Source organism: Oryctolagus cuniculus, chromosome 5, assembly GCF_051225735.1.
Source record: "Oryctolagus cuniculus isolate XC-2025 breed Fujian yellow rabbit chromosome 5, ASM5122573v1, whole genome shotgun sequence".
Classification (NCBI taxonomy): domain Eukaryota; kingdom Metazoa; phylum Chordata; class Mammalia; order Lagomorpha; family Leporidae; genus Oryctolagus; species Oryctolagus cuniculus.
The window spans coordinates 102,478,131-102,503,694 of NC_142871.1; the positions used below are offsets into that span (position 1 = coordinate 102,478,131).

The 25,564-nt window shown below is 38.9% G+C and overlaps 1 protein-coding gene across 1 annotated transcript in view; it reads right to left on the reverse strand.

Annotated features, from left to right (window-relative positions):
- COL19A1 (collagen type XIX alpha 1 chain) overlaps nt 1-25,564 on the reverse strand; it is a 406,965-nt gene that overhangs the window by 37,825 nt on the left and 343,576 nt on the right. The window contains exons 42-49 of the mRNA XM_051855528.3: nt 23,967-24,020; nt 18,444-18,488; nt 11,715-11,759; nt 11,551-11,613; nt 5,880-5,915; nt 5,709-5,753; nt 2,979-3,149; nt 470-536 (exon numbers count right to left, since the gene is read on the reverse strand). Of these exons, the coding sequence (XP_051711488.2) occupies nt 470-536; nt 2,979-3,149; nt 5,709-5,753; nt 5,880-5,915; nt 11,551-11,613; nt 11,715-11,759; nt 18,444-18,488; nt 23,967-24,020 (526 nt within the window). The remainder of the gene's footprint in view (nt 1-469; nt 537-2,978; nt 3,150-5,708; nt 5,754-5,879; nt 5,916-11,550; nt 11,614-11,714; nt 11,760-18,443; nt 18,489-23,966; nt 24,021-25,564) is intronic.

Genomic DNA, 25,564 nt, shown 5'->3' on the forward strand with positions numbered 1-25,564 from the left:
ATAAATAAATAAATGGCAGGAATATTTGGCTGACAGGTCTAGATCAAAAGATGTTGTAATTACCCTTGATATAAATATGTCTGGGTGAATGAGGGTCATGTATAAATTAATCATTTCCCAAGGGTGGCAATGGTGGAGGAGCTAGACATGTTGACTCCACAGAGCAGGGAAATAAGGAGTAGTATAATGGATATTAAAAAATACTCAAAGGGCTATCATGTGCATAGAGGGTACATTGCTCATATTGTTTTCCATTTCAGGAATGATGACAGGAAGTTACAAGGAGGCAGATTTAACAGTGCAAGGAAGAGCTTTCTATTGAACACTGCATTCCCATCATAAAATGGATTGCCTCTCAATGCTGTTGTTGCCTAGCCCCCTTTCGAGAGTGCAATTGAAGGGATTCCCCACAGTGGCCAGGCAATGGGAACTACTGAGAAATTCAGAAATGTTATTAAGCAAACCTAACCTTCAAAAATTCTTAGGACCTCTTGATTAATATACTTCTTTATTTCTTCAAATGAAACTGCATCAGCCTAAAGAAGGGAAAAATATTCCATTAAAATAAAGTATAGCACAAATGAATAAAGAATAGAAACAGACTTCTATAGACACATTAAGCAACAAGCATTTGGAAGTTGACTATATAGGGCAATAAATATCTTGTTTTGATTAAATTCTGTGAATAAGTTGAAGTGCATTATTGCTTTATAAGTTGTGGACTGGCATTATAACCAGACATCTACATATTTACTATTACATGGAGAGACATGGATTCACATTTCCTGTCACATAATTTTACTGAGTTAAAGAACTTGAACCAAAGTATCATGATGTTAGTATCTCAGCTACAATTTAATTTTTAACCAATCATTGAACATTGGCAAAATCAATACCTAACTGATATTACATATCTTCAAAGGAAGTGAACCTAGCAGATAACTTCAAGTATGTTGGATTGTTCCTTAAAATGTTTTTAACTAAGGTTTGCCCATTTCAGGGTACATTTTATTCTGTAATTTACACTTTCCAAGTATACATGTAGTAAGCAATTTTATTTTCTTAAGAGAAAATGTTCAAGAGACCAGGTAAAAAGTAGGTAAATGAAGTCAGTTGAATTTTTAACCCCTTAATAAACAAATCTGCATGTATTTCACAATCTAACATTTATAATAGTAATTCTCTACTCTTGTATTTTCACATTTTTCAAAAGGGAGCTGTTATTTCTCATGATGCTCAGGATTCCAAGCTATTTTGTTACTGTTCCTTGCATCTGATGGTTATTATCTGGAGGTATATGTTTGGTAATAACAAGAATGCAATGAAGATTAGAGGTTATTACAAAGGGAATTGCCCCCATTACAAACATCCCCTTTGAGATGTATACATGAACAAAGACTATAATGAGATATGGTTAGATATGAGACTCTGAAAGTCTACAGAAAATCACATCGCATGTGATTGGAATGTGACCTGAACTCTTTTCTATAATTAGATGGTGCAACTTCATCTATAAAAGTTTCTGTCTTGGTACACTGCCCATCATTCTTCACTGCAAATTCCTCTATCCCCATTCTGGGCCTTCGTACGTAATAATAACATTGTGTGTTTTCAGAACACAAGGGTGCTAATTCGGTTTTAACAATAAACTCATTTGGAACTCAAACAAAACAAAACAGAACAAAACAAAAACAAATTGGATCATGTGAAAGGATCATAAAGTGACAATTTCGTTTGGACAGAGCAGTTTCAAGAATGCTCTATTTCATTATCTCATTTTCACCATAGAAGGGACAATGAACTTGAATGAATGCACCTACTATCAATTACTCACACAGCACAGAGTGCAAGGTACACAGTTTGATTCAAGTAGAGTTTAGGGAGAGTGGATAAAAATAAAGGAGTGTGAAAATTGTAGGAATGCTCAGGTTTGCTTCGGATCTAGTATAGGCCTATTATGTGAGGAAAGTATGGTTTTAACGCCCCCAGTTCATTCCAGGACACTTCTTTCTTCCTGACATGGATATTTTAATATTAAATCTCTGTTGAATGGACACTCATTATTCCTTCATGAAGACGTTAATACATATATGGGTTTCCTTAACTAAACAATGTTTCTTGCCCTGAAACCTGAATGGTTTCCATTTCAAAGCGCTGCTTGGGCCTGATTTGTTTTTCTGACATTCAGTAAAATAAGAGTCCTAATACAAAACAGACAAATGTGATTCCTGCATAGTATCAGGAGACATTATAGATAGCATTTTAAAAGCATGAATCGGGAGCAGTCATTTGGCCTAGCACTTAAGCTATTGGCCGTGATGCCCACATCCCATATCAGAGTGCCTGGGTTTGCATTCAGCTCTGCTCTGATTCTAGTTTCCTGTTAATGCCCATCTTGGGAGGCAGCAGTGATGGTTCAAGTAATTGGAGCTTGCCACCCATGTGGTCAGTCTGGATTGAGTTCCCAGCTATAAGCTTCAATCCAGCTTATTCTTGGCTTCTGTGGGTATGAGAACAAACCAATAGACAGGACCTCTCCTTGTCTCTCAATCTCTTTGTTTTCATCTCAAATAATAAATGAGTAAGTAAGTAAATATATTTTAAAATAGCTGAATTTTTTTAAAAAGCCATGGTTTTGAAGTCGGCCACATCTGAGTCTGACCCACATAACAACTCTGTGACCTTGGGCAAGTCAATTCTCAGGTTTCTGAGTTTGTAAAAGTGGAATGGGAAGAACACCTTTCTTTCCAGTTTGATTGTGAGGAGCAAATAAGGTAATGCGTACTAAATGGTTAGCAGAGGATCTGGCAAACACTTGACAGCTATCTCCACCCTCAGAGACTAGTTTAGGTTTGTCTTATGTATTTAAAACATTATCATTGCTTTTTAAAATGTAAAATTTAAAACTTCTTATCATTGCTTTCAAAATGTAAAATGGTCTTTACTACACAACCCCTGAAGTTCCCAGAACCACTTACCGGAGTGCCAGGTACACCTGGTGAGCCTGGAGGGCCTTGTTGGCCAGGGGAGCCCATGGAACCCTTGCTTCCAGGTGGTCCCACAGGACCTACGGCCCCCTTCATGCCTGTAAGGCCTGGTTTCCCCCGTTCACCTTGTGGGCCTCTGTCTCCTGGAATTCCCTGATCACCCTATTGAGGGGAAAAATGATCTTTACTAGAATGACACCAGTTGTGGTTAAGAGCAAAGGTTCCATATTTATACTAGATTTATTAGCTGTGGCTTCTTGGATAAGGGACTTAAACTATCTGTGGCCTAGTTTCCTTAGCTATGAAATAGGTATATTAATAGTACCTACTAAGCAGGGTGTTGTTGAGAAATAAATGACTTAAGCCTAGTAAAGTGCTTGAACAACATCTAGCACCTTGGGAGCATTCAACATATAAATGTTAGTGACAATGCTAGTTGTACTCTGTCTATGATGGTGGCCCTTTTGAAAGTTGACACCAGCTGTTACTTCAGGTCTGGATCTCTTTGTAGTAATAAAGGAAGATTGCCAAGAGGATCTCACCACAGAGTTTTCACTTAGAAAAACTCAAGGACACTCAGAACCTCTCCTCTAAATCATGTGCTTCCCTCCTCTTCTTTCTACTGTTTGTATGGTCTTTAGTAGACTCTTTTGGTTTGTGCTTATGTTTATGTGTGTGCTCACGTTGTACATGTGTGTGAGGTATTTGCTCACTGTATCTTAAATTTAAGCAACTTATGATGGTGAGAAAGGAGAGTCTTTGAAAAGTTCAAAGTAGGTAGCTAAGGAGGAGGGTTCCCACTCAACAGCAGAGGTGATGTATAAGAATTTGTTGAATAAGATGTCATAACAAAATAGGAATAAGACTATATTAGCTATGTCTAAATCTGGTATGTGGTTTCTTTGTGTTATCTTTTATCCTTCCATGTATCTCATACTGTATGTTTGTGCAAGAAATGATGGGGAGGGGAGAAAGAAATAGAGGATGGGGGTGGTGCCGTGGTGCAGGTTAATCCTCCACCTGCTTTGCTGGCATCCCATATGGGTGCTGGTTCTAGTCCCGGCTACTCCTCTTCCGATCCAGCTCTCTGCTCTGGCCTGGGAAAGCAGTGGAAGCTGGCCCAAGGGCTTGGGCCCCTGCACCCGCATGAGAGACCCGGAAGAAGCTCCTGGCTCCTGGCTTCGGATCGGCACAGCTCTGGCCGTTGAGGCCATATGGGGAGTGAACCAGCGGAAGGAAGACCTTTCTCTCTGTCTCTCCCTCTCACTGTCTGTAACTATGCCTCTCAAATAAATAAATAAAAGCTTTAAAAAAAATAGAGGACAGGCCTTGCATGGTAGGTGTTTCAGACAGATTTTCAAACATTCAGTTACAGAACCCAGGAGGTGATGCTCACATCAAATACAATAGAATTGTGCTTAAGGCTGCCCTACATTTCACTATTATTCTTTCACTTGTGACTGTTCTGAAAAAAAAAAAAAAAAAAGAAACAAAAATCAAATTCTTTTTCTCTTGCTTTAGAAAATAATGAAAATAAGTGAACAACTGCCGAAATCTATGTGATCATGGAGTGCAAAGATATATAGAAAGAAGCCATGTAGAAAGAAAAAAAAAAAGTAGATGAATCTAACATTAACACTACTCTCTTAGCTACAAAAATGCATCTGCACACAGGCCTATCAACCAAGTGCACATTTGGAGAGATTTCTGAGAGAACTGAAAAAAAAAAAAATAGTAGGACACTTTAGTCAGTGATTGATACTCTGCAATCTCTAACATGTTAAAATTCTTTCATAAGTTAGGTACAGAGATGTTAACTTTTATGATGCTTATTAATATGGAAATTGGGAGAAGATTAATGTCTCAGAAAAAGGGGGCTAGGTAAGTGAAATAAGGCATATCCCTAGAGCACAATAACATGTAGCCATTAAAAAGCAGATGAAGATCTGTATCTACTGACAAAGGAAAGGTAGTTATTATGTTTTGTTAGGGGAAACTCACTTACATAGCAGTGTGAATCCATTTTTTTAGAACAGCATATATATTTACTTACATTGATACATATAAGTAGAGGTGTATAACATGTACAAGAGTAAGAGAGGTGGAAATGTGTCTGATATCAATGGTGTTTATGTAAGGGGACAAAGTAAATTTTTTCTTTCTTTTATATTATTTGTATTTCCTTTAGCTATCATGGATCACTTGTATAGTAACAAATAAAAACTAGTAAGCTAGATACCAGTATGCAAATGTACATGTGCCTACCATCACACACAACAGCAACCCTAAATAGAATTATAGTAAGCATTGATGCTTGAGTAACCTTTGCTATGGAGTGACATTAGTTCTACTAGAAAAAAGATATTAAAGCAAACAGGAAGTAACAATATCAGCAACCCAATTTACATAAAAGTATACCACCTAATTGGCATTACTAGTAACTTCACTGCATATGATGGAATTTTGTAAACCAGATCAGCAGGGTAGACTTAGCTGTGTGCAAATGCAACCATGTAGGTGTACCTGCCAGAAGATCTGCTTCTGCATTCTTTAATTGTCACATTTTCTGCCTAGTAAGAGATCTTGGGTCACATACAAGCTAGTCTTCTTTTTACATATTGAGAAATTTTCAGGAACCTACATACATAATTGTATAGCCCAAATGAAGAGACAGATGTAATAGACAGACTTGAATAGCAATCATAATAGTAATATACATACACGTTCTCCTTTGGGGCCTCTATCTCCAGGCTTACCCATGATGCCCTGAAAAACAGATGTCATGCTAAAAATCACTGTCTGCCAAAGATTTTTCATCAATCTGGTTGATATAAATGTTGGTAGGTATTCTGGATGCAATACAATTTTTATTTTAAATGGTATTTTCCATACCTGAGCACCTGGTAATCCATCTTTTCCATTTATTCCCTATAAAGATAAAAATTGATTAATATTTCTAAATCTGCATTAACTGATACAATTAAACACAATGAAAGAATAAGGTTTCAAGGACAGTCCCTTAGTCATACTTTTAAAAACTAGATTTACTTATTTATTTGAAAGTCAGAATGATGGGTGGTGGTGGTGGGTAGGGAGAGAGCTTCCATCTATTGGTTTACTTTCCAAGTGGCTGCAGCAGCTAAGGCTGGGTCAGGTTGAAGCCAGGAGCTAGGACCTCCATCTGGGTCTCTCACATGAATGGCAGAGACTCAAGTACTTGGTCCATCATCTTTGCTTCCCAGGTGCATTAGCTAGGAACTGGATTGGAAACTGACTAGTTGGAACTTAAAAACCGGCACTCCAATATGAGATGTGGGTATTCCAAGTGGCAGCTTAACCTACTATGTCACAACACCTGCCCCTCCTTAATCAAATTTCTATTGAGATCTTGGTGAGATAATTTGGTAATAGACAACACAATCAGTAGAATCAGCACTGAATTCAAATTCTGACTCTGGGGGCACAGTGGTTCAGATGCTGCTTGGAATGCCTGCATCCTATATCAGAGTGCCAAGGTTCAAGTCTAGGCTGTGCTCCCGATTCCAGCTTCCTGCTAATGTGTCTCCTGAGAGGCAGCAGGGAGGGCTCAAGTAGTTGCATCCCTGTTACCCATGCAGGAGATCTGTATTGAGTTCATGGCTCCTGGATTTTATCTGGTCTTGCCCTGGCTGAACCAATGGATGAGAGATCTCCTTGTCTGTCTCTGGTTTAAAAAAAAAAAAAAAAAAAACTTCTGTCATTTAGTGGCTTCATTAACTTGCTTGGGCAATTTCCTTAACCACTATTAATATCAACTTAAGGTAAGGATTAAATAAAATAACATGGAAAACATACAGCACATTTTGAATAGGCAACAAAATTTATTTTATTTACTTATTTTCCTCTTAGGTATATCCCAAGGAAATAGAAGGTATCCCACGACACTAGCTTGCTGGGGTATGAAATTTTTGTTACCTTCTAATAAGAAATTTTCCAGCACAAAAAGTCATTCTCAGTAAATGATCTCAGTTATAGCTGGGAAAATTTGATAACATGGCCAGAGCATGAACCTACTATGAAATAAACTGTCAGCTGGAGAACAATTGTTATATTTTGGTTGAAAACAGGAAAGGAAAGCAAGAAATCTGTAATCATGGCTTTTGAGAGTATTAAATAGGGAGTTTTTATTAAAAAACTAGAAGCTTCTTGAACTTTAAAAGGCAGTTATGGAATTGGTAATAAAGCTGAGTCCTGTCTGGAGATTTATAAGACGGGGAGAACTACTGGCTAGAAGATATAAGAAGGAAAAGGACTTGGGGTCAAACAAATACCTAGGGCCCAAAGCAGATGTGTTTTTGAGATGTGATTTGAAGAGGGAGATCAAGGTGAGGAATATGATTTCTTAGCTAGCAGGCAATTGCATGGACTTGCTCCTCTGAAAAGCCGCCGAGAGTTTTATTGTGCTGGAATGGATTCTGTGAGAATGGAACTGCAGACAACTGCATGTTTTCATTGCTGTAAATTACAGTGAAACCTGTCACAACTGATAACCCAACCTTAGTCCCCCAACCTCTCTGGAGCATCCTGGGAATTATTTAGAATACTTTAAGAACGTGTGATCTGAAGTGTACAGTTCAATGTATTTATTACATCCAGGAACACAAGCAACAGAGACAAAGCTGATTAAGGACAGGATGTGAAAGAAGCAACTGTGTTCCTGGAATAAAAAATCAGTCCAGTATAAAAATGTAATTCACATTTTTAGAAACAATGTAAGGAAAGGAATAACCCTATAATCCATTTTTTTTCTTTTTGTTCTCTAGTAATATATCAAAGACTTTTATGAGTGTCTGTATATGAGGGAATTACTTCCTACCCAGGTGGGAGGAGTTTTGCTTTCTAAAATTTTTTAATTTTAAAAAAGGTTTTATCTTATTTATTTGAAAGGCAGAGTGACAGACAAAGGAGGGGGAGAGAGACAAGGAAGAGGGAGAGGGAGGGATAGGGAGAAGGAGAGGGGGAAGGAGAGACAGAGGGAGGGAGGGGGGAGAGAGGGAGAGAGATCTTTCATCTGATGATTCATTCCCCAATTGGCTGAAATGTATCATTAAAAGGTCATCCTACCGTATTTCCTCAATTGATTGTTTTTTCTTCTCTCTAAAAGTATACTTTCACACCTTTCCCTGTCTTCAGACATACAGTATCACCTTCCTGCTCTCCATGCTTAGCTGACCTCGATTCTTCTTTAACTGATAAAATAAACAGGAGGCAACCCCTACTGTCCCTTCAGCAGATTTAATGACCTACGTGTGTTGGTACCCCAACTTACACACCCCCTTGCATTTAAGAAGAATGACTTGCTCCTATTCTTCTTGAGAACCAATTTCCACTGATGAATAGAATACCAGTCCTCATCATCTGCTTAATCTTCATTTCCTTGTATCACCAAATTTTCCTTTTGCAATGGGGTTATTCTAATCAGGAAACTACAGTGTTATAATTTTTGCCATGAATAACCTCCATAGTGTAAATACAGTGGAGAATTACCAGTTCATGCTACTCATGTGTGGTTGATCCCTCCTTTCTCTTAAACTCTTAGTTCACTTGTTGTCTAGGAAATCTCACCTACCTGGTTTTCTTCAATTATCTCATTAGCTGTAGTTTCTAGTCTTCTCTGCTAGATCCTCTTCCTAACATGTGAAGTAGTCTCCTCCCTTTCTCTCATACTGACTTCATTTCATCCAGATTCAGGTTTAAATACCAAATTCAATCTCTCTAAATCTGGCCTCTCTATTAATCCTGGGCAAGTATACCCACCACATACTTTGTACTTCCACTCGGATGGCTACTAGTGCTTCAATCTCATAGAGAACTCTTGGGTTTCCCTCCCAAGCCCACCTATATTCAGTCTTCACCATTCCATCCGGCAGCACCTCTCTCTTGTGCTTGCTCAGACTCCAAGCCACAACTGTGAGTTGCCTCTTTGGCTGATACTTCCATCTAGCCTATCCACACGTCTTCTTGGTGCTTGCTTCAATGTCCATGCTAAATCACCATCCTTGTGACCTCCATATTCTCACCACTGTTCTCATGGAGTTTATGGCAATGCTTCCTCACTGTTCCACCTGCTTCTATCCTGCTTCTTAAAGCCAACTCGCTACTAAATAGTCAAAGGGAACCTTAAAATGTAGTCTGATAATTTTTATTCCCTGCCACAAAAGCTCTAGTTTCTATTATATTTCAAATGAAGCCCAAACTCCATTCCCTTAGGAGCTCCTTGTGGTCCAGACTCTGCCTGCTTCTCCCTTAGTGTCTTCCCTTCTGTTCTTTTGCTTAGTTCATTCTTGATTTCATTCCTTTTTCTGCTCCTTGATCACACTGCGCTCATTGCTGTACTTGCTATTTCTTTTTCCAGATATTGTATTCTCCTCAACCTTCCCATGGCTTGATGTTTTTACTTCATAGAGATTTCTGCTCAAGTATCGGGTATTCTCTGACCATCTAGATTAGATGATACTGTACTTAGACCTACCTAGATCTTCTACCTGAAATTGTGTGTGTATCTATTTGTTTGGCATCTGTGTTCCTATATGACAATACAAACCTCATGAATTGTTAGCAACTAGAATAGTGCTTAGCATTTATTAGGTACTCAGGAAAGGTTTGTTGAGTGAACAAATTGGTTTTTGCACAATCCCCTGGGCACTCAACAGCAAACTTCTACAAAATGGCTTATAGGGGTTGGATGGGAAGTTGGTAAGGGGAGCCGAAAAGGGGATAGGGAATGAAACTACTATTTATTAAGTAATCCCCATGACCAGGCAATGGAAATGTTTTCTGTATGTCACGTCAGTTGAATGACTTATAAAAGCCTCTGCATCCTAGTGCAGACCTAGATCTCCCTGACTCTAAGGTGCATATACCTTCAGTTTTTTCCCCATGTTGCCTTCTCTGAGGAGATGGTGGCCCAAGAATGCACCAGCCCTGAAGGCTCACAATGCATTGAGGCATCTCATGAGCTCTGTGCTGCTTGTTCATCTTCAGTCTTTGCCTCTCCCTAAACATTCCACAGCAAATAAATAAGTAAAGGGAGCAGTCGCCTTCCTGAAAAAATAAATCTGAGTGTGGACAATGTCTTATTCATCTTCATACCCCCTTCCCCAAGGGCCCAGAATGTCCTCAGCCAGCAGCAGAGACTGCATGAATAAATGTGGAATTGAATTAGGGGTGATAGTTACAATGTCACATCAATACTATATATCAGTAGCCAAGAGTTCCTTTAGGACACAAGGGAATGATACAGGCAGTAGCGGTGAGTTATGAACATGTAAGAACAAGGCCCATTTATAAAGGGGGGGAGTTTGAGCAAATAGCTTTTACTTCAGCTTAACATATAGGTATTATATCTGTAAGCTTTGGTTTCTTTTATATTTTAGGATATGACCAGTCATGTAATGTCTTAACTCTGCTGAGAACATTAGACATAGGCAAAGTGATCAGTTTCAGTTCACAATTGATCATAATGATAGGATTAAGAGTCAAAGGGATCACATAAACAAGACTAGTGTCTGCTAATACTGATAGAATTAAAAAGGAGAGAACGATCCAACATGAGAAGCAGGATACATAGCAGACTCATAGAATGGCAGATGTCTCAAACAGCACTCTGGCCTCAGCCCTTAAAGCATTCAGATCTGGCTGAAGAGCCCATGAGAGTATTTTAGGCATGGAAAGCCAAGACATTCTGGCAAAACAAAACAAAACAAATAACCTAAATGAAAGATCTCTGCGAGCGAGATCCCAATGGAAAGAACAGGCCAAAGAAGGAGGTACCTTTCTCTGAAGGGAGGAGAGAACTTCTACTTTGACTATGACTTTGTCTAAATAAGATCAGAGTTGGTGAACTCAAAAGGCTTCCATACCTTGGCAACTCATGACAAGAGCCTAGCGTGATTACTGATACCATAAACAAGAGTGTCAATTGTTAAGTCAACAACAGGAGTCACTGTGCATTTACTCCCATGTATGACCTCTGTCCTTAATGTATTGTACAATGTGAATTAATGCTATAACTAGTACTCAAACAGTATTTTACACTTTGTGTTTCTGTGTGGGTGCAAACTGTTGAAATCTTTACTTAATATATTCTAAATTGATCTTCTGTATATAAAGATAGTTGAAAATGAATCTTGATGTGAATGGAATGGGAGAGGGACCGGGAGAGGGGAGGGTTGCGGGTGGAAGTTATGGGGGGGGGGGAAATTCACTGTAATCCACAAGCTGTACTTTGGAAATTTATATTTATTAAATAAAAGTTTAAAAAAAGAACATTAGACATAGGAGTTTTCTAGCCCTTGAAACAAAAATCTCATCTTCTTCACCATTGTTTAAGATATAAAGATACTGCGGAGATCTGGGAAACATGGAGAGAACACCCCCTACCTACATCCCCAATTGTATTTCTGAACCCTGCTCTTACTTCCCTGAAGCCGCTGATTCAAATCAGACTTTGAATAAGGGTGAAGAGGGTAATGCTCAGACCATTTCTCAAAGTGGCAAATTTTAAATAGTAAATGGTTCTTACTGGCTTTCCTGAGGGTCCTTCTGGTCCAGGGAAACCTATATCTCCAACAGGTCCTCTTTCACCCTATAAACAAATTCATAGGAAAAAAAATTCCATGAAATTCTTTAAAACTGTAGCCAAATAAATCACATGTGCAACTGTTATAAAAGAAAGTAGCCACTCACCGGTTCCCCTGGAACTCCTGGAGGCCCTGGGACACCAGGTTTTCCCTGTGGGTCAAGCAGAAATGTTAGGAACCCAATTCCTGAATGATGGCATTTGTATGCCTTGACACATACCTAACTCTGCAGGTGGTAAGGTACAGATGGAGTGCAAGTTAGTGTGGATAATGGAAGGGTGGGAGGGGAGAATATTTTTGAAAGTATTAAACCAACAGATCTTCATTTTGGGGACCCACTTTTTCTCTTTTTATTTTAGCAGGAGGAAGAACATACAGGGTAAAAGAAGTCTTTCTTAGGCTTTGAGTTGTACAAGAGGGGTAGGATGGCATGAAGAAAAACACCTCTGACTTGAGATGCTGAGTTCTGTTGAAAGGGAGAGGAGAAGACGGGTTTGTTCCAACACTCCAAGGCCTGGTGTTGAGAGCCCACAGGAAGGCTGGTGGGGATGATCCAGCAGAGGTCTGAAGGGGTCCAGACTGAGTGAACAGCTTAGCTTTGGAGAAGGAGCCACCTGCTCGCATTCAAGAAGGACACACTACAATGTGTGGACGTAGGAGTGGGGCTGACTCCAGAGAATTGCCAGTAGGTTTTGGGAGAATATGAAAATGAACAGCTATTTCCCTACTTGCTGTTTGGAATTTTGGGAGGACTCCCTCTGGCGGGAACAGCTATGGCTCAGTGGTGCAGCTGGGTAGACACAGGATCTGAAAGGGCAACCCTGGGTCTCCACGGTCAGTGTGGACAAGAAGGAGCCTCTGTGGGTCTGAGTGGAAGGTTATGCTGGCTCTGAGATAGCCAACACCCTCAAGATTCCTGGGGTGTAACAGGGGTAATGAAGTACCTGGCCTTGTGGCCTGAGAGAAGGCCCCAGGATGCCGATGGAAGCATCAGATGGGACCAGCAGAGAGCTCAGAGAACAGAAGGGAGAACATGCTGACTGAAGGCCCTACCCACTGCCAACACTTTGAGATACTTCTCCTTTATGCCCACACATGACCTGAGATAAAAGCAGCTCCAGAGAAATCCCTGGTAGCTCTGTACCTACTCCCAGAGGTCAGACAGGTCTGTTCCAGGAAGGGCATGATTGGGTCCCCCTGGTACTCAATCAAGTGACCATAATGTATCTGCATGAGCAGGCCCTGCCCACCTTCAAGTAGAAGAATAATCTTAACACTTTTTTACTGTGGTAAAATATCCATAACCTTTGTACTGTTTAACCATCTCTAAGGATGCAATTCAGTAGCACTAATCACATTTATACTTGTCATGTAACCATCAGCACTATATGTCATTTCTGAGCCAGAGGAAGTAACAGGACTAAAAAGTGAGGGTGTATTTTTAAGTGCGCAGTTGCATGGTTGCAGTATGTAAAACGTTTACCCATTCTTATTTCTGTAATGGTCAGTTATGTGGAAACTGCTTTTTGAGTGAATGTCAGGAAGTGGCAGGCTAGCCCCTTATTTCAATTATGTTGCATCCTTTAGAGATATCTGTGGAATTCCTCTTTGGATTGCCTTTCTTGAGTCTGGTGCATATCGTTAAAAGACTTTCAATGGGGACCAATATTTTTTCTTTGAAGAAAACTTTATTTAGTGTAAAAAGCAAAAAGTAATTTGTAGTCACAGTTGGGGGAAATTAAACTTCTATTATATGACATAGAAACAAGAACTGGATGTGCAAATAAGTGGGACATTCTGAAGGCAATTCCAGAAACAAAGTTCCATACAGGTGCTAGGACTGGTGGATGGTAGATGGAGTGGGGAGAAAATGGGATTCAGGGTGTGGTGAAACTTCATGTAATAAAAAAATAATTATGGAGTGATTTCTAAGGAAAATATATCCATGTTAGTTTTTAAATTGTTTTTTATTTTGACAGAGTTATAGACAGTGAGAGAGAGAGAGAGAGAGAGACAGAGAGAAAGGTCCTCCTTCCATTGGTTCAGTCCCCAAATGCCAGGAACCAGGTGCTTCTTCCTGGTCTCCCATGCGGGTGCAGGAGCCCAAGCACTTGGGCCATCCTCCACTGCCCTCCTGGGCCATAGCAGAGAGCTGGACTGGAAGAGAAGCAACCGGGACTAGAACCTGGCACCCATATGGGAAGCCAGAGCCACAGGCGGAGGATTTACCAAGTGAGCCACAGCGCCGGCCCCCATGTTACTTTTTTTTAAAAAGATTTATTTATGTATTTGAAAGGCAGAGTTACAGAGCGAGAGCAAGAGAGTGAGTAAATGAGAGAGAGAGATATCCTTCATCTGGTGGTTCACTCCCCAGACAGCCACTGCTGGAGCTGGGCTGATCTGAAACTAGGAGCCAGAGTCCTCCTCTGGGTCTCCCATGTGGGTGCAGGGGCCCAAACACTTGGGCCATCCTCTGCCGCCTCCCCAGATCCATTAGCAGGGAGTCGGATCAAAAGTGGAGCAGCCGGGACTCAAACTGGCACCCATATGTATGCCAGCACCAGAGGCGAAGGCTTAACCTACTTACTGTGCCACAGTGCTGCCCCCCCCATGTTTCTTTTATGATCATACAAATATTTAACTTGACTATAATAGCCAAATAAGGGAATGTTGTCTAAAAATTACAGATTATGGATGGTGTTTAATTTTTTGTTCAGACTTAGCAGTGAAATGGAGTAAGGCACTTTAAGGGATGGGGTAATGGCTGGGGCTTTGGGTGTATTGTGTGGCCCTGGGTGGGTAGGGTTCCAATAAGTGTCAATGGTTGGTGGGTGGTGATTACAATGCCCTTTCCTATCTTTCTCAGTTCCTATGATTCAAGCACATGGTTTCCATTGACTTTCTTATAATGTTTCCTGGACCTGTCCTGCAGAGGCACCTAGCAAGAGGATAAATGGCCCCTTATTCATAAAGCGTGACCACAAAATTTTAATTAGAGCATCATGAATGAAGACCAGAATGATCCCTGGGGCTCAGAGAAATGATTTCAACCTTTCCTGGAGCACTTGCTATTCATTTGAAAAGACCTTGATGAAATTAAAACATTTGACACCAGAGAGCAACAAAAATGATTGAGAGGATTGAAGGGCTAGTTTACGAGGAAACATTAGTGGCAATAAAGCTCCGCTAATAACAGCAGGCTAAGGGATAACTCAGGCAGGCTGCAGCTTCATCTAAGAAACGTGAAGTAGTTGCCTGAGGAGAACTTTTCTTTTTTCACAACTGAAGAATGTTGAAATATGACAAGAACTAAGAAACATAAAAGCTCTTCAAAGCTGTGGTCATACATTAATGCACAGTCACAGGTAGTAGGGGTTCCCCTTATCCCCATGAAAGTGACTTGGGAAGAAAAAAGTTAAATAATGGAAATAAGCCAATCCCCAAAAGAGAAATATCATGTTTTTACTGATTTGTGCTAATATAGAGTGCAAAAAAATTTAATGCATGTTAGAAAAATTGACATTTTGAGATTTAATTATTGTTTACAGCCCTAGTCTATACTCTTGAAGAACAGTGGTTTTTCTTTTTTTAAATTTTTTAATAAATGTGAATTTACAAAGTGCAACTTTTGTATTGTTGTGGCTCCTCCCTCCCCCAACCTCCCTCCCTCCCTCGGCCCTCCCCTCTCCCACTCCCTCTCCCATCCCACCCTTTGTCGAGTTTCATTTTCAGTTACCTTCATATACAGAAGATCAACTTAGTATATACTAAGCAAGGGTTTCAACAGGCTTCCCTCACACAACCGCACAAGGTATAGGGTATTGTTTGACTAGTAGTGTTGTTTTTAAGTTTCATAGTAAACCACATTAAGGACAGAAGTCCTACATGGGGAGCCTGTACCCAGTGACTGCCGTTGTAGATTTAACAATTGGCACTCTTATTTATGGCGTCAGCAATCACCCGAGGCTCTTGCCATGAGCTGTCTAGGCTATGGAAGCCCCTTGAGTTCACCAACTCTGAACTTGTTTAGTTAAGGCTGTATCACAGTGGAGGTTCCTTCCTCCCTTCGGAGAAAGGCGCCTCCCTCCTTGATGGCCTGTTCCTTCTGCTGGGGTCTTGTTCACCAGGATCTTTCATTTAGATTGGAACAGTGGTTTTTCTATTTCCTACTTGTTGAATTTTTTATTTAGTGGAAGGTTAAACTTTGGTTATCTTATTAGAACTGTACCTATGAAATAAATGAAATCTATTCTCTTTATATTAATACACAATTTTTAAAAAGACTAAAAATAAAAAATATGCCATTGTAAAAATTAGGAGAAAAAAGGAAAGAAGAATGGAGAGAGGGAGGGAAGAAGAATAGGATGGGAAGTATCATTAAACTCTTAAAACTGCATATATGAAATAGATGAAATTTGTTTCCTCTATAAGTAAGAAAAAAATTTAAAGAGAAAAATAAAAAACAAAATGAAATCTGTTAAAATATTTGAAAAAGAGGACTGGCATTGTGGCATAGCAGGTAAAGCTGCCACCTACAATGCTGACATCCCATATGGGCACTGGTTGAAGACTCAGCTGCCTCATTTCCAATCCAGCTCCATGGTGGTGTGCCCTGGGAAGGCAGTGGAAGACGGCCCAAGTACTTGAGCACCTGCACCCACGTCAGTGTCCGAAAGAAGCTCCTGGCTTCAGACTGGCCCAGCACAGGCCATGGTGATTATTTGGAAAATGAACCAGCAGATGAAAGATCTGTCTCTCCCTGTCTCTTTCTCTTTCTGTAATTCTGCCTTTCAAATAAATAAATAAATTTTTAAATAAAATAAAATGTAAATAAGAAATTAAAAAATGGAATACTCTTGAGGTAGGAGACAGGCAGCTTTATTTTTTAAATTGGGGATTTTAGGAATATGCTGCCCTAGAAATTATGATGCACTCCCAGTCATTCTTATTACTTGGACATAGGTTGATGGACTTAGGAATGTTATCTGTGATGGGCCAAGGACCAAAATAGATGTTTTTCAAAAGATGAAATCCAAATGGCCAACAGACACATGAAAAAATGTTCAGGATCACTACCCATCAGGGAAATGCAAATCAAAACCACAATGAGGTTTCACCTCACCCCAGTTAGAATGGCTTTCATAAAGAAATCGACAAACAACAGATGCTGGAGAAGATGTGGGGAAAAAGGGACACTAACCCACTGTTGGTGGGAATGCAAACTGGTAAAGCCACTATGGAAGTCAGTTTGGAGATTCCTCAGAAACCTGAACATAACCCTACCACATGACCCAGCCATCCCATTCCTCGGAATTTATACAAGGGAAATAAAATTGGCAAATAAAAGAGCTATCTGCACCTCAATGTTTATTGCAGCTCAATTCACAATAGCTAAGACTTGGAATCAACCCAAATGCCCATCAATGGAAGACTGATAAAGAAATTATGGGATATGTACTCTGGAATACTACGCAGCAGTAAAAAAATGAAATCCAGTCATTCATAACAAAATAGAGGAATCTGGAAAACATCATGCTGAGTGAAATAAGCCAGTCCCAAAAGGACAAGTATCACATGTTCTCCCTGATCAGTGACAACTGAGCACCTAAAAGGAAACCTGTAGAAGTGAAACTGACACTATGAGAAGCAATGACTTGATCAGCCCTTGTCCTGACTGTTGAGGAACAGCTTACCATTTGATTTTTAGTATTTTCTTTTTCTATTTAATACCATTGGTTGAAACCCTTACTTAACACATAATTATTCTTAGGTGTTTAAATCCAATTGAAAATTGATCCCTGTTAAAAATAAGAGTGGGAATAAGAGAGGGAGAAGAATTACAGTTCGGCATACATTCCCTCAGATTTACCCTTAAGGGTAAAGCTAAAAACTTGCCATGGGACTCCAAATCCCATTAAGTTGGCAGGTACCAATGCCACCTTACTAGTTAAAGTGATCAGTTTAAGCTCATAACTGATCATAAAGGTAGGATTTAGTGTCAAAGGGATCACATAAATAAGACCAAGTGTCTGCTAATAATAATTGATAGAATTAAAAAGGAGAGAAAAATTCAACATGGGAAGCAGGACACACAGCAGACTCATAGAATGACAAGTGACCTAAATAGCATTCTGGCCTCAGAATCAGCCCTTAAGGCATTCAGATCTGGCTAAAAAGCCCATGAGAGCATTTCAGGCATGGAAAACCAAGACACTGGGGGCAAAAAATAACCTACATGAAAGATCTTTGTGAGTGAGATTCTGGTGGAAAGAAGGGGCCATCAAAGAAGGAGGTACCTTTCTCTGAAGGGAAGAAAGGACTTCCAATTTGATTATGGCCTTGTCTAAATAATATCGGAGTTTGTGGACTCAAGAGGCTTCCATAGCCTTGGCAGCTCATGACAAGGGCCTTGGGTGATCACTGATGTCATAAATAAGAGTGTCAATTGTTAAATCAACAACAGGAGTCACTGGGCACTTGCTCCCCATGTAGGACCTCTGTCCTTAATGTGTTGTGTTATGAGAATTAATGGTAAAACTAGTTTTCAAACAGTACTTTATACTTCGTGTATCTATGTGGGTGCAAACTGTTGAAATCTTTACTTAGTACAGAGTTGATCTTCTGTATATAAAGATAATTAAAAGTGAATCTTAATGAAAATGGGATGTTAGAGGGAGTAGGAGGTAGGATGGCTTGGGGTTGGGAGGGTGGGTATGGGGGGAAAACCACTATAATCCAAAAATTGTACTTATGAAATTTATATTTATTAAATAAAAGCTTTCTATAAAAAAAGTAATGTTATCTGTGAGAATAATAAAAGGTAATCTGAACTCACCGATATACCAGCTATTCCTGGGGGACCTGCAGGGCCTCTATCTCCCTGTGGGGATTAAAAATAAATTATTACATTTAATATTTCTAAAACATTTATGATATAAAATTAATGCTCAAATATAATTTTGATTTTATAACTGTTAATCAATATTAGCTGACGTAAAGCTAGAGAGTAGATGGGAAAACAACAAGATGAATAACCAATTGAACCTGTTAACAACTTTCATTTTCACAAAACCAATATTAATAAAGTATTAAAACAAGAATTCATATAACTTTACAATATTTTTTTAAAAATATTAATTTGAAAAGAAAGAGCTAAAAAGAGAAAGACAGAGAGACAGAGAACCCACTGGTTCACTTCCCAAATGCCAGGAATGTCAGAGGCTGGGCTTAGGCCAAAGCTGGGAGCTAGGAACTTAATTCAGGTCTCCCACGTGGGTGGCAGGAAGCCAATTACTTGGTTCATCATTGCTGCCTCTCAGGGTCTGCCTCAGCAGGAAACTGGAGTCAGGAGCCAGAGCTGGGAATTGAACCTAGGTACTCTGATGTGGGACATGTGGATCATAACCACTAGGCTAAAAGCCTGTTTGATAATGGTATTCCATATATACTTATAGCTAAAATTAATATTTTTCCCAACACATTGAGTATCTTCTGATGAGCTTTTCCTATACTTGACTCAATGTATATAAGATTAGAATAAAAAGGTAGAGAACTAAGAATCTGTAGTTCTTGTCATTTGACCCATCAAAAAATCTTTTGAATTTCTCTGAACAACACAGTGAATTCTTTCTCAAGAGGCAGTGTGGTGTTTTAGATAAAACTGATAGTGCTGAAAATAGTAGTGATTATATATGGGGTAATAAAATGGCAATTTGTTGGGCAGAACCTATATTAAAAAAACATCATAACTTCGCTTGGGGATATAAAAGAAGACTTGATTAAAAGAAGAGATATACTTTGTTCTTGGTGGGCAAGACAATGTTGTAAAGGTGTCATTGTTGCCCACACTGATTTATAAATTTAATGCAATTTGTACAAAATTGTAGTTTGATCAAATGATATTAAAGTTCACCTGGAATAATAAATGAATGAGATAAGAGAAAAAAGAATAATAAAGAGATACCAGCACCATCAATATTTAAACATGTAATAAAGCTGTGATAATTGGAGTAATGGCATAAAATTAGCAGTGTAACAATAAAAAATAATGTATCAGATATAGATAAGAAATCATAATAGGACTTTAGTAAAGTTTGCATTATTCAACAAATAGTGCAAATAAATAATTACCTTGCAAAAAGTTTGATTCCTCTCTTTATATTAAATCCCACATAAATTTCATATAGATTAACATAAAAAATAATGTGACCATAAAATAGTAAGAAGACTACACTAGCTGATCTTTGTTGAAATGAATGTAAGTCATTTTGTTCATAAAAACAAGAAATCATAAAGAAAATTTGTGTTAGATATGACTATGTTAAAGTTACATTTTTAATAATATTAAACAGAAATGAAAGGCAAAGGCCAACTAGAATAAAAAATCCAACATCCAAAATGGAAGTAATATCTTTTGGGACCAGCATTGTGGCATAGGGGGTAAAGTTGCCATCCCTAAGGGAGCTTGTTTAAGTCCTGGCTGCTCCACTTCTGATCCAGTTTCCTACTAGTTGCCTAGGAAAAGCAGTGGAAGATGGAACAAGTGCCTGGGGCCCTGCACCCATGTGCGAGACCCTGAGGAAGTTTCTGGCTCCTGGCTTTTGCCTGGCCCACCCCTGGCCATTGCAGCTATCAGGGAGTGAACCAGTGAATGGAAGATCTCTCCCCATCTCTCTCTCTTTCTCTAACTCTTTCAAATAAATAAATCTTAAAAAATTAGTTATCTTTCACATATGAAGCATAGACACTGTCAAAAAGAAAAATGTAATGGAAAATTTGGCAAAGAATGTAACAGGTAATTTTCATCAGTTTCACTTTATTCCTTTTTAAATAATTTTTTTTCACTCTTGAAATGAATATACTAGAGCTTTCTATTTAATATTTGCATACCTGATAGATTAATATTGACTATTTTTTATTTATTTTTATTTTTTATTTTTTTGACAGGCAGAGTGGACAGTGAGAGAGAGAGACAGAGAGAAAGGTCTTCCTTCTCCGTTGGTTCACCCTCCCATGGCTGCTGTGGCTGGCGCACTGCGGCTGGCACGCTGATCCGAAGCCAGGAGCCAGGTGCTTCTCCTGGTCTCCCATGTGAGTGCAGGGCCCAAGCATTTGGGCCATCCTCCACTGCATTCCCGGGCCACAGCAGAGAGCTGGACTAGAAGAGGGGCAACCGGGACAGAATCCGGCGACCAGGACTAGAACCCGGTGTGCCGGCGCCACAGGTGGAGGATTAGCCTAGTGAGCCTCGGTGCTGGCCAATATTGACTACTTTCAACATTCAAGTCTCTCATTTCCTAATCATTCACCTATAATGATTTTGATTCTTATTCTCATAGTTACACCTGAAACCTTATCAACAAAAATATACACCCCTTCCCTAATCTTAATTTTATGCATTTCAACTTTGGACCACAACTTCCCATCATTCTAACTCACTCCTTTTATTTCCTTGAATCCCAAGACCTTTAATCTATTTATGGCACAATGTTCTTATTATTCCTCACTCCCTGGATGGCTGTCTCCCTTCTTTGCCAACTTTAAAGTCCATGGTGGTTGTTACAATTGCTCCTTTGTGCATACCACTAACCCTGTCACCACATACTTGCACTTAGCACATCACTTGTCAAAAACAGAACATTGTTTAAATCCAACACCCCTCCTGTTCTGAGCCTTTACTTGAATGTTTATAGATGACACAAGTATCTCACCAGCTGGTCTCCCTTCAGTTCATGATTGTAAACTGGAAGGGACCCTTAAGGCTACTAAACCATCATGTTTCTGAAGTCCCTGAGCTAACAAACCCTTCCTGCCAGAAGATTTTCCCCTGACATCCCCAACCTCTTCTCCTTACCTCACTGTCATGTGATTACTTGGCTTTCTCCATCTCAGAAAAAACTTAAGTGATCAGAAAGAAAAAGCTGTTATAAGTTCCAACAATACATCTTTCTCCATATCAGTACCTGTCCCCCATCCTCGCTTTCCAACTGTTACTCTAGGTAAGATATCCCTGTTCTTCTCGGAAATCAACCCCCACATTCATTCACTAGGCTCCTTTCTCTTGTAGCTGTTTAAAGATATTATTCTAGCCGTTCTCTCTTCTCTTTCTCCCTGCCCCCATATCACCACACCAATTCTCTTTTCTACTGGATCATTCTTCAGCACATAAGCATTCTGGAATTTGTATGGTCTTAAAGAATTCATCTTATAAAATCATGACTCTACTTCCTCCAGCAGCCTCTGGATCATCTTTGCTTTTCTTTGCAAGAAAACTCATTGAGCATTATTTGTACTGTACCTGCTGTCTCTAATCAGAGTTTCTCATTATTTCTTAAATACATTCAAGTCCAGAAGTTGCTCTTGTCAATACAGTCAAATGCTAATAATATCTCTGGTCAAGGTCACCCATGATTTCTGTTGTTAAATAAATTGTCAATATTTGGATGTTCTACTTGACCCCATCCCCATGCTACTTTGACCTATTTGCAGTATTTGGGACAGGTGATCAATCCCTTTTCCTGAACTATCTTCACTTGACTTCCAGGGAACCAAAATTTCCTCCTACCTCCCTGGTCATATCTCCATCTCCTTTCAAAATTTCATTTTCTTTCTAATCTCTTAATGTTGGAGGTTCTCAGGACTCGGTCTTTGAAACTCTTCTCTCTTTAAAAAAAAATACATTGTCGTTCCCTTGATCATTTTTTCTAGTCTCCTTGCTTTAAGAGAGCATGCATATGCTTAGGACAGCCCACTTTCTATCTCCACTTAGATTTCTTTCCAAAAGAAATCTGCCAACTCAATACATCTACTTTGCTGTCCAGCAGGTATCTCCCAATTTGGCCTCATGTCCAAAATTAAACTCTTGATCATCCTTGCCCCTAACAATGGGCTCTGTGCACAGCACTCCTTATTTCAGATGATGACAGGTTTATCAGTTGCTCATGCCCTAAAATTTGAAGACATCTTCTCCTCTTTATGCTCTCATATCTACATATAATCAATCAGAAAATCCTACCGGGTCCATCTTCAAAATATATCCAGGACCCAGCCACTTTTCACTACCTCCAATGTTTTCACTCTGATCTGAGACCATCTCCACTTCCACTCAGATTACTACATAGTTTTTCTAACTGGTTTTCCTGCTTCTGTTATTGCTTCCAATAGCGGGTTGTATCATTTTTTTTCAGAAACCACCAATGGCTCTGCATTTCACTAAGAGCAAAAGATAAAGTCATTACAATGTCTGATAATCTTCTTTATTAGTACTTCTCAAACCACCTGGGGTAAAGGAACAGTTTCTTAGTAATTTTCCAATATTCACAAACTAAAGTAAGTCTACTGATTACATGTTTGTGAGGCAATTTGAGACAAATTACTGGGCATACTTTTAGATGCTTATTCTCAACTACTGTACTGACCTTGGTGTAGAACCTACAACAAAGTTTGCAGACTGGCAATGGTCCTCTGCTGGTCACACTTTGAGCAACATGGCTCCTCTGATGGGGCCACTCCTTCCCTCACCTCTCTGACCACTCCTACAACTCTCTCCTCCCTCACTCAGCTCGCCTTCTTGGATGTAACAGAACACCCCATGTCCCAGAGTCTTTAGACCTATTGTTTCCTCTTCTGGGAATATACTTCATTCAGACGAGAAGGGACTTGGCTGCCTCCTGTAACCTCCTTCAAGTCTTGGTTCAGATCTTGCCTTTGGAGAGCACCCTATTTAAAAACACAACCCTTCTCTCCACCCCAGTACTCTAATTCCCCTCAATGTGTTCTATAATTTCTTTCTTTCTATAGCATTTACCAACAATATTATTTACATTTTATTATGTGTATCCTTTTAGTTTAGGTACTTTTGTTAGAATATATGTTCCCTGACCATGGAGAGTTTTGTCTGTTTTGTTCCTTTATGTATGCCCCCTATCTAAAACAGGTACACAGTAAATATTTTTAAAAGAGATTTTGCATCTGCTTTCTAAAAATCATTTTTATTATTGTTCATTTTATTGGAAAGGCAGAGAAACATAGAAAGACTGAGATAGAGAGACAGAGAGAGATCTTCCATCTACCTGCAACATCTGGGGTTCAAACAGGCTTTAACTATAGAGCCTAGAACTTTATCTAGGTATCCCATGTGGGTAGCAGGAACTCAAGTCCTTGAGCCATTGTCTGCTGCTCCTCAGGATTCCCATCAGCGGGAAGTTGAATGAGAAGTGGAAAGGCCAGACTAGAACCAGGCATCTTAACATGAGTTATGGGTGTCCCAGGCAGCATCTTAACCACTATGCCAAATGCCCACCTCAGTAACCATTTTTAATGCTTAATGAATCAGCAGTTTTCTAACCCCTGTGCTTACCTTCACGCCTGGAAATCCTTCTAGTCCCGGCAATCCCATTGCACCAGGCTCTCCCTATTAGATATGAACATAAATGCAAGAGCAATGATCAAACAGCTATTAAGTATAGGTTTCAAAAGCAAAGATGTTTTGGTCTATATTTTTTACCCCAAACATGGCTTTGTAATTTAGTAAGTAAATTATACACTCTATTTTCAAGCAATGCATTATTGTATTTGATGTTCAAAAATAGTTTGAGAATGCAACCTATTCTCCAGAGAGGTATATTTTCTAATTAATCATTTTTATTCTGATTAAGAATCTAATTAGAATGAATCCCTCTAGTCAGTGATAACTCCAATTTCAATAAGAATTAGAAAGAAAAGCTGAGCTTTAATAAAATTTGCTAATTTGTGAGATATCTGGGCCTGCTAGTTCATCAGAGAATAGGATTAAACTCTGTAAGAGTATATGAACAGGAGGATCTCAAAGCATAGTTTGTCATCTTTAAGTACTCTCTGTAGCTGGACATGAGTTGCAAACACTTAAGAGGATAAACCCAGAGAAGCATCTTCAGGGATTCCTTAAGTCATTGCTCAAGCTGATAGGTCACTGAAATGGGACAGGGAAGTGTTTTCCATTAAAAAACAAACAAAAATCCTTTTACAGGTTCCCGGGCTGACTGGACCCTATAGTCCTCATGAACACATATAGAAAATTGATGGTGAAAAAGGCTGCTAACTCTGAACAAAACAACATTAGGGTTTTATTGTTATCTTATTATATTTATGTTTTTGTATTTAATAATTGTTAACATTTTGCCATAGTCACTTCATATGCAGATATTTTATACACACACATACTGTTTTACTTGAAAGCAGGGATATTACTATCACATAATGTGGGTTTCAAGACAGTGATCATAAAATGACAAAGTGTATATTATTATGTTGATGATACGATTCGGTGATGACAACATTTGCAAATATCTATATATCAAATGATATGACATCCACATATTTTTACACAGTGTTTTTTAAATCAGGAAGGATTGAAAGTGGGTAGTTGTTTGATACTTTATTGTTAATGAATAACTGTTGACTATAAACATTTCCTTAGGACTTTGGATATTTTAAACATAATCACATAGAAAAGACAGCTTCCAAACTTTATTCTCTGTAAATGTATTTTTACACATTTTACATAATTTCAGTCTGCTTAAAAATATTATCCATGTTCTAACTTCTAATATCATTTATTATATTGCCCTTACTACAAAATACTTAGTGAATAGGCATATGACTTGATACTTTTTTATGTTCCAGAAATCTTTTTAAATGACCACTAATATGCAACCAGTCCATGAGAAAAAAAAAAAAAGAGTTTCAGATTCTATGCTGCACACAGCTCTGTAAAAGGGACCCTGGCTTATCAACAAAGGAAATCCATTCTTTGATTCTCTGTTTACATTTTCAACAGTCCTTAGCACAAAGCAGGTACTCAATCAATATTTGAAAGTTGTTACTAATTAAATATTTAATTGAAAATTACTTACAAATTGAATACCAAATGAATGAAATGGTTTGTCTTAGAAGATAATAAATTCAATTAAAGGTAAT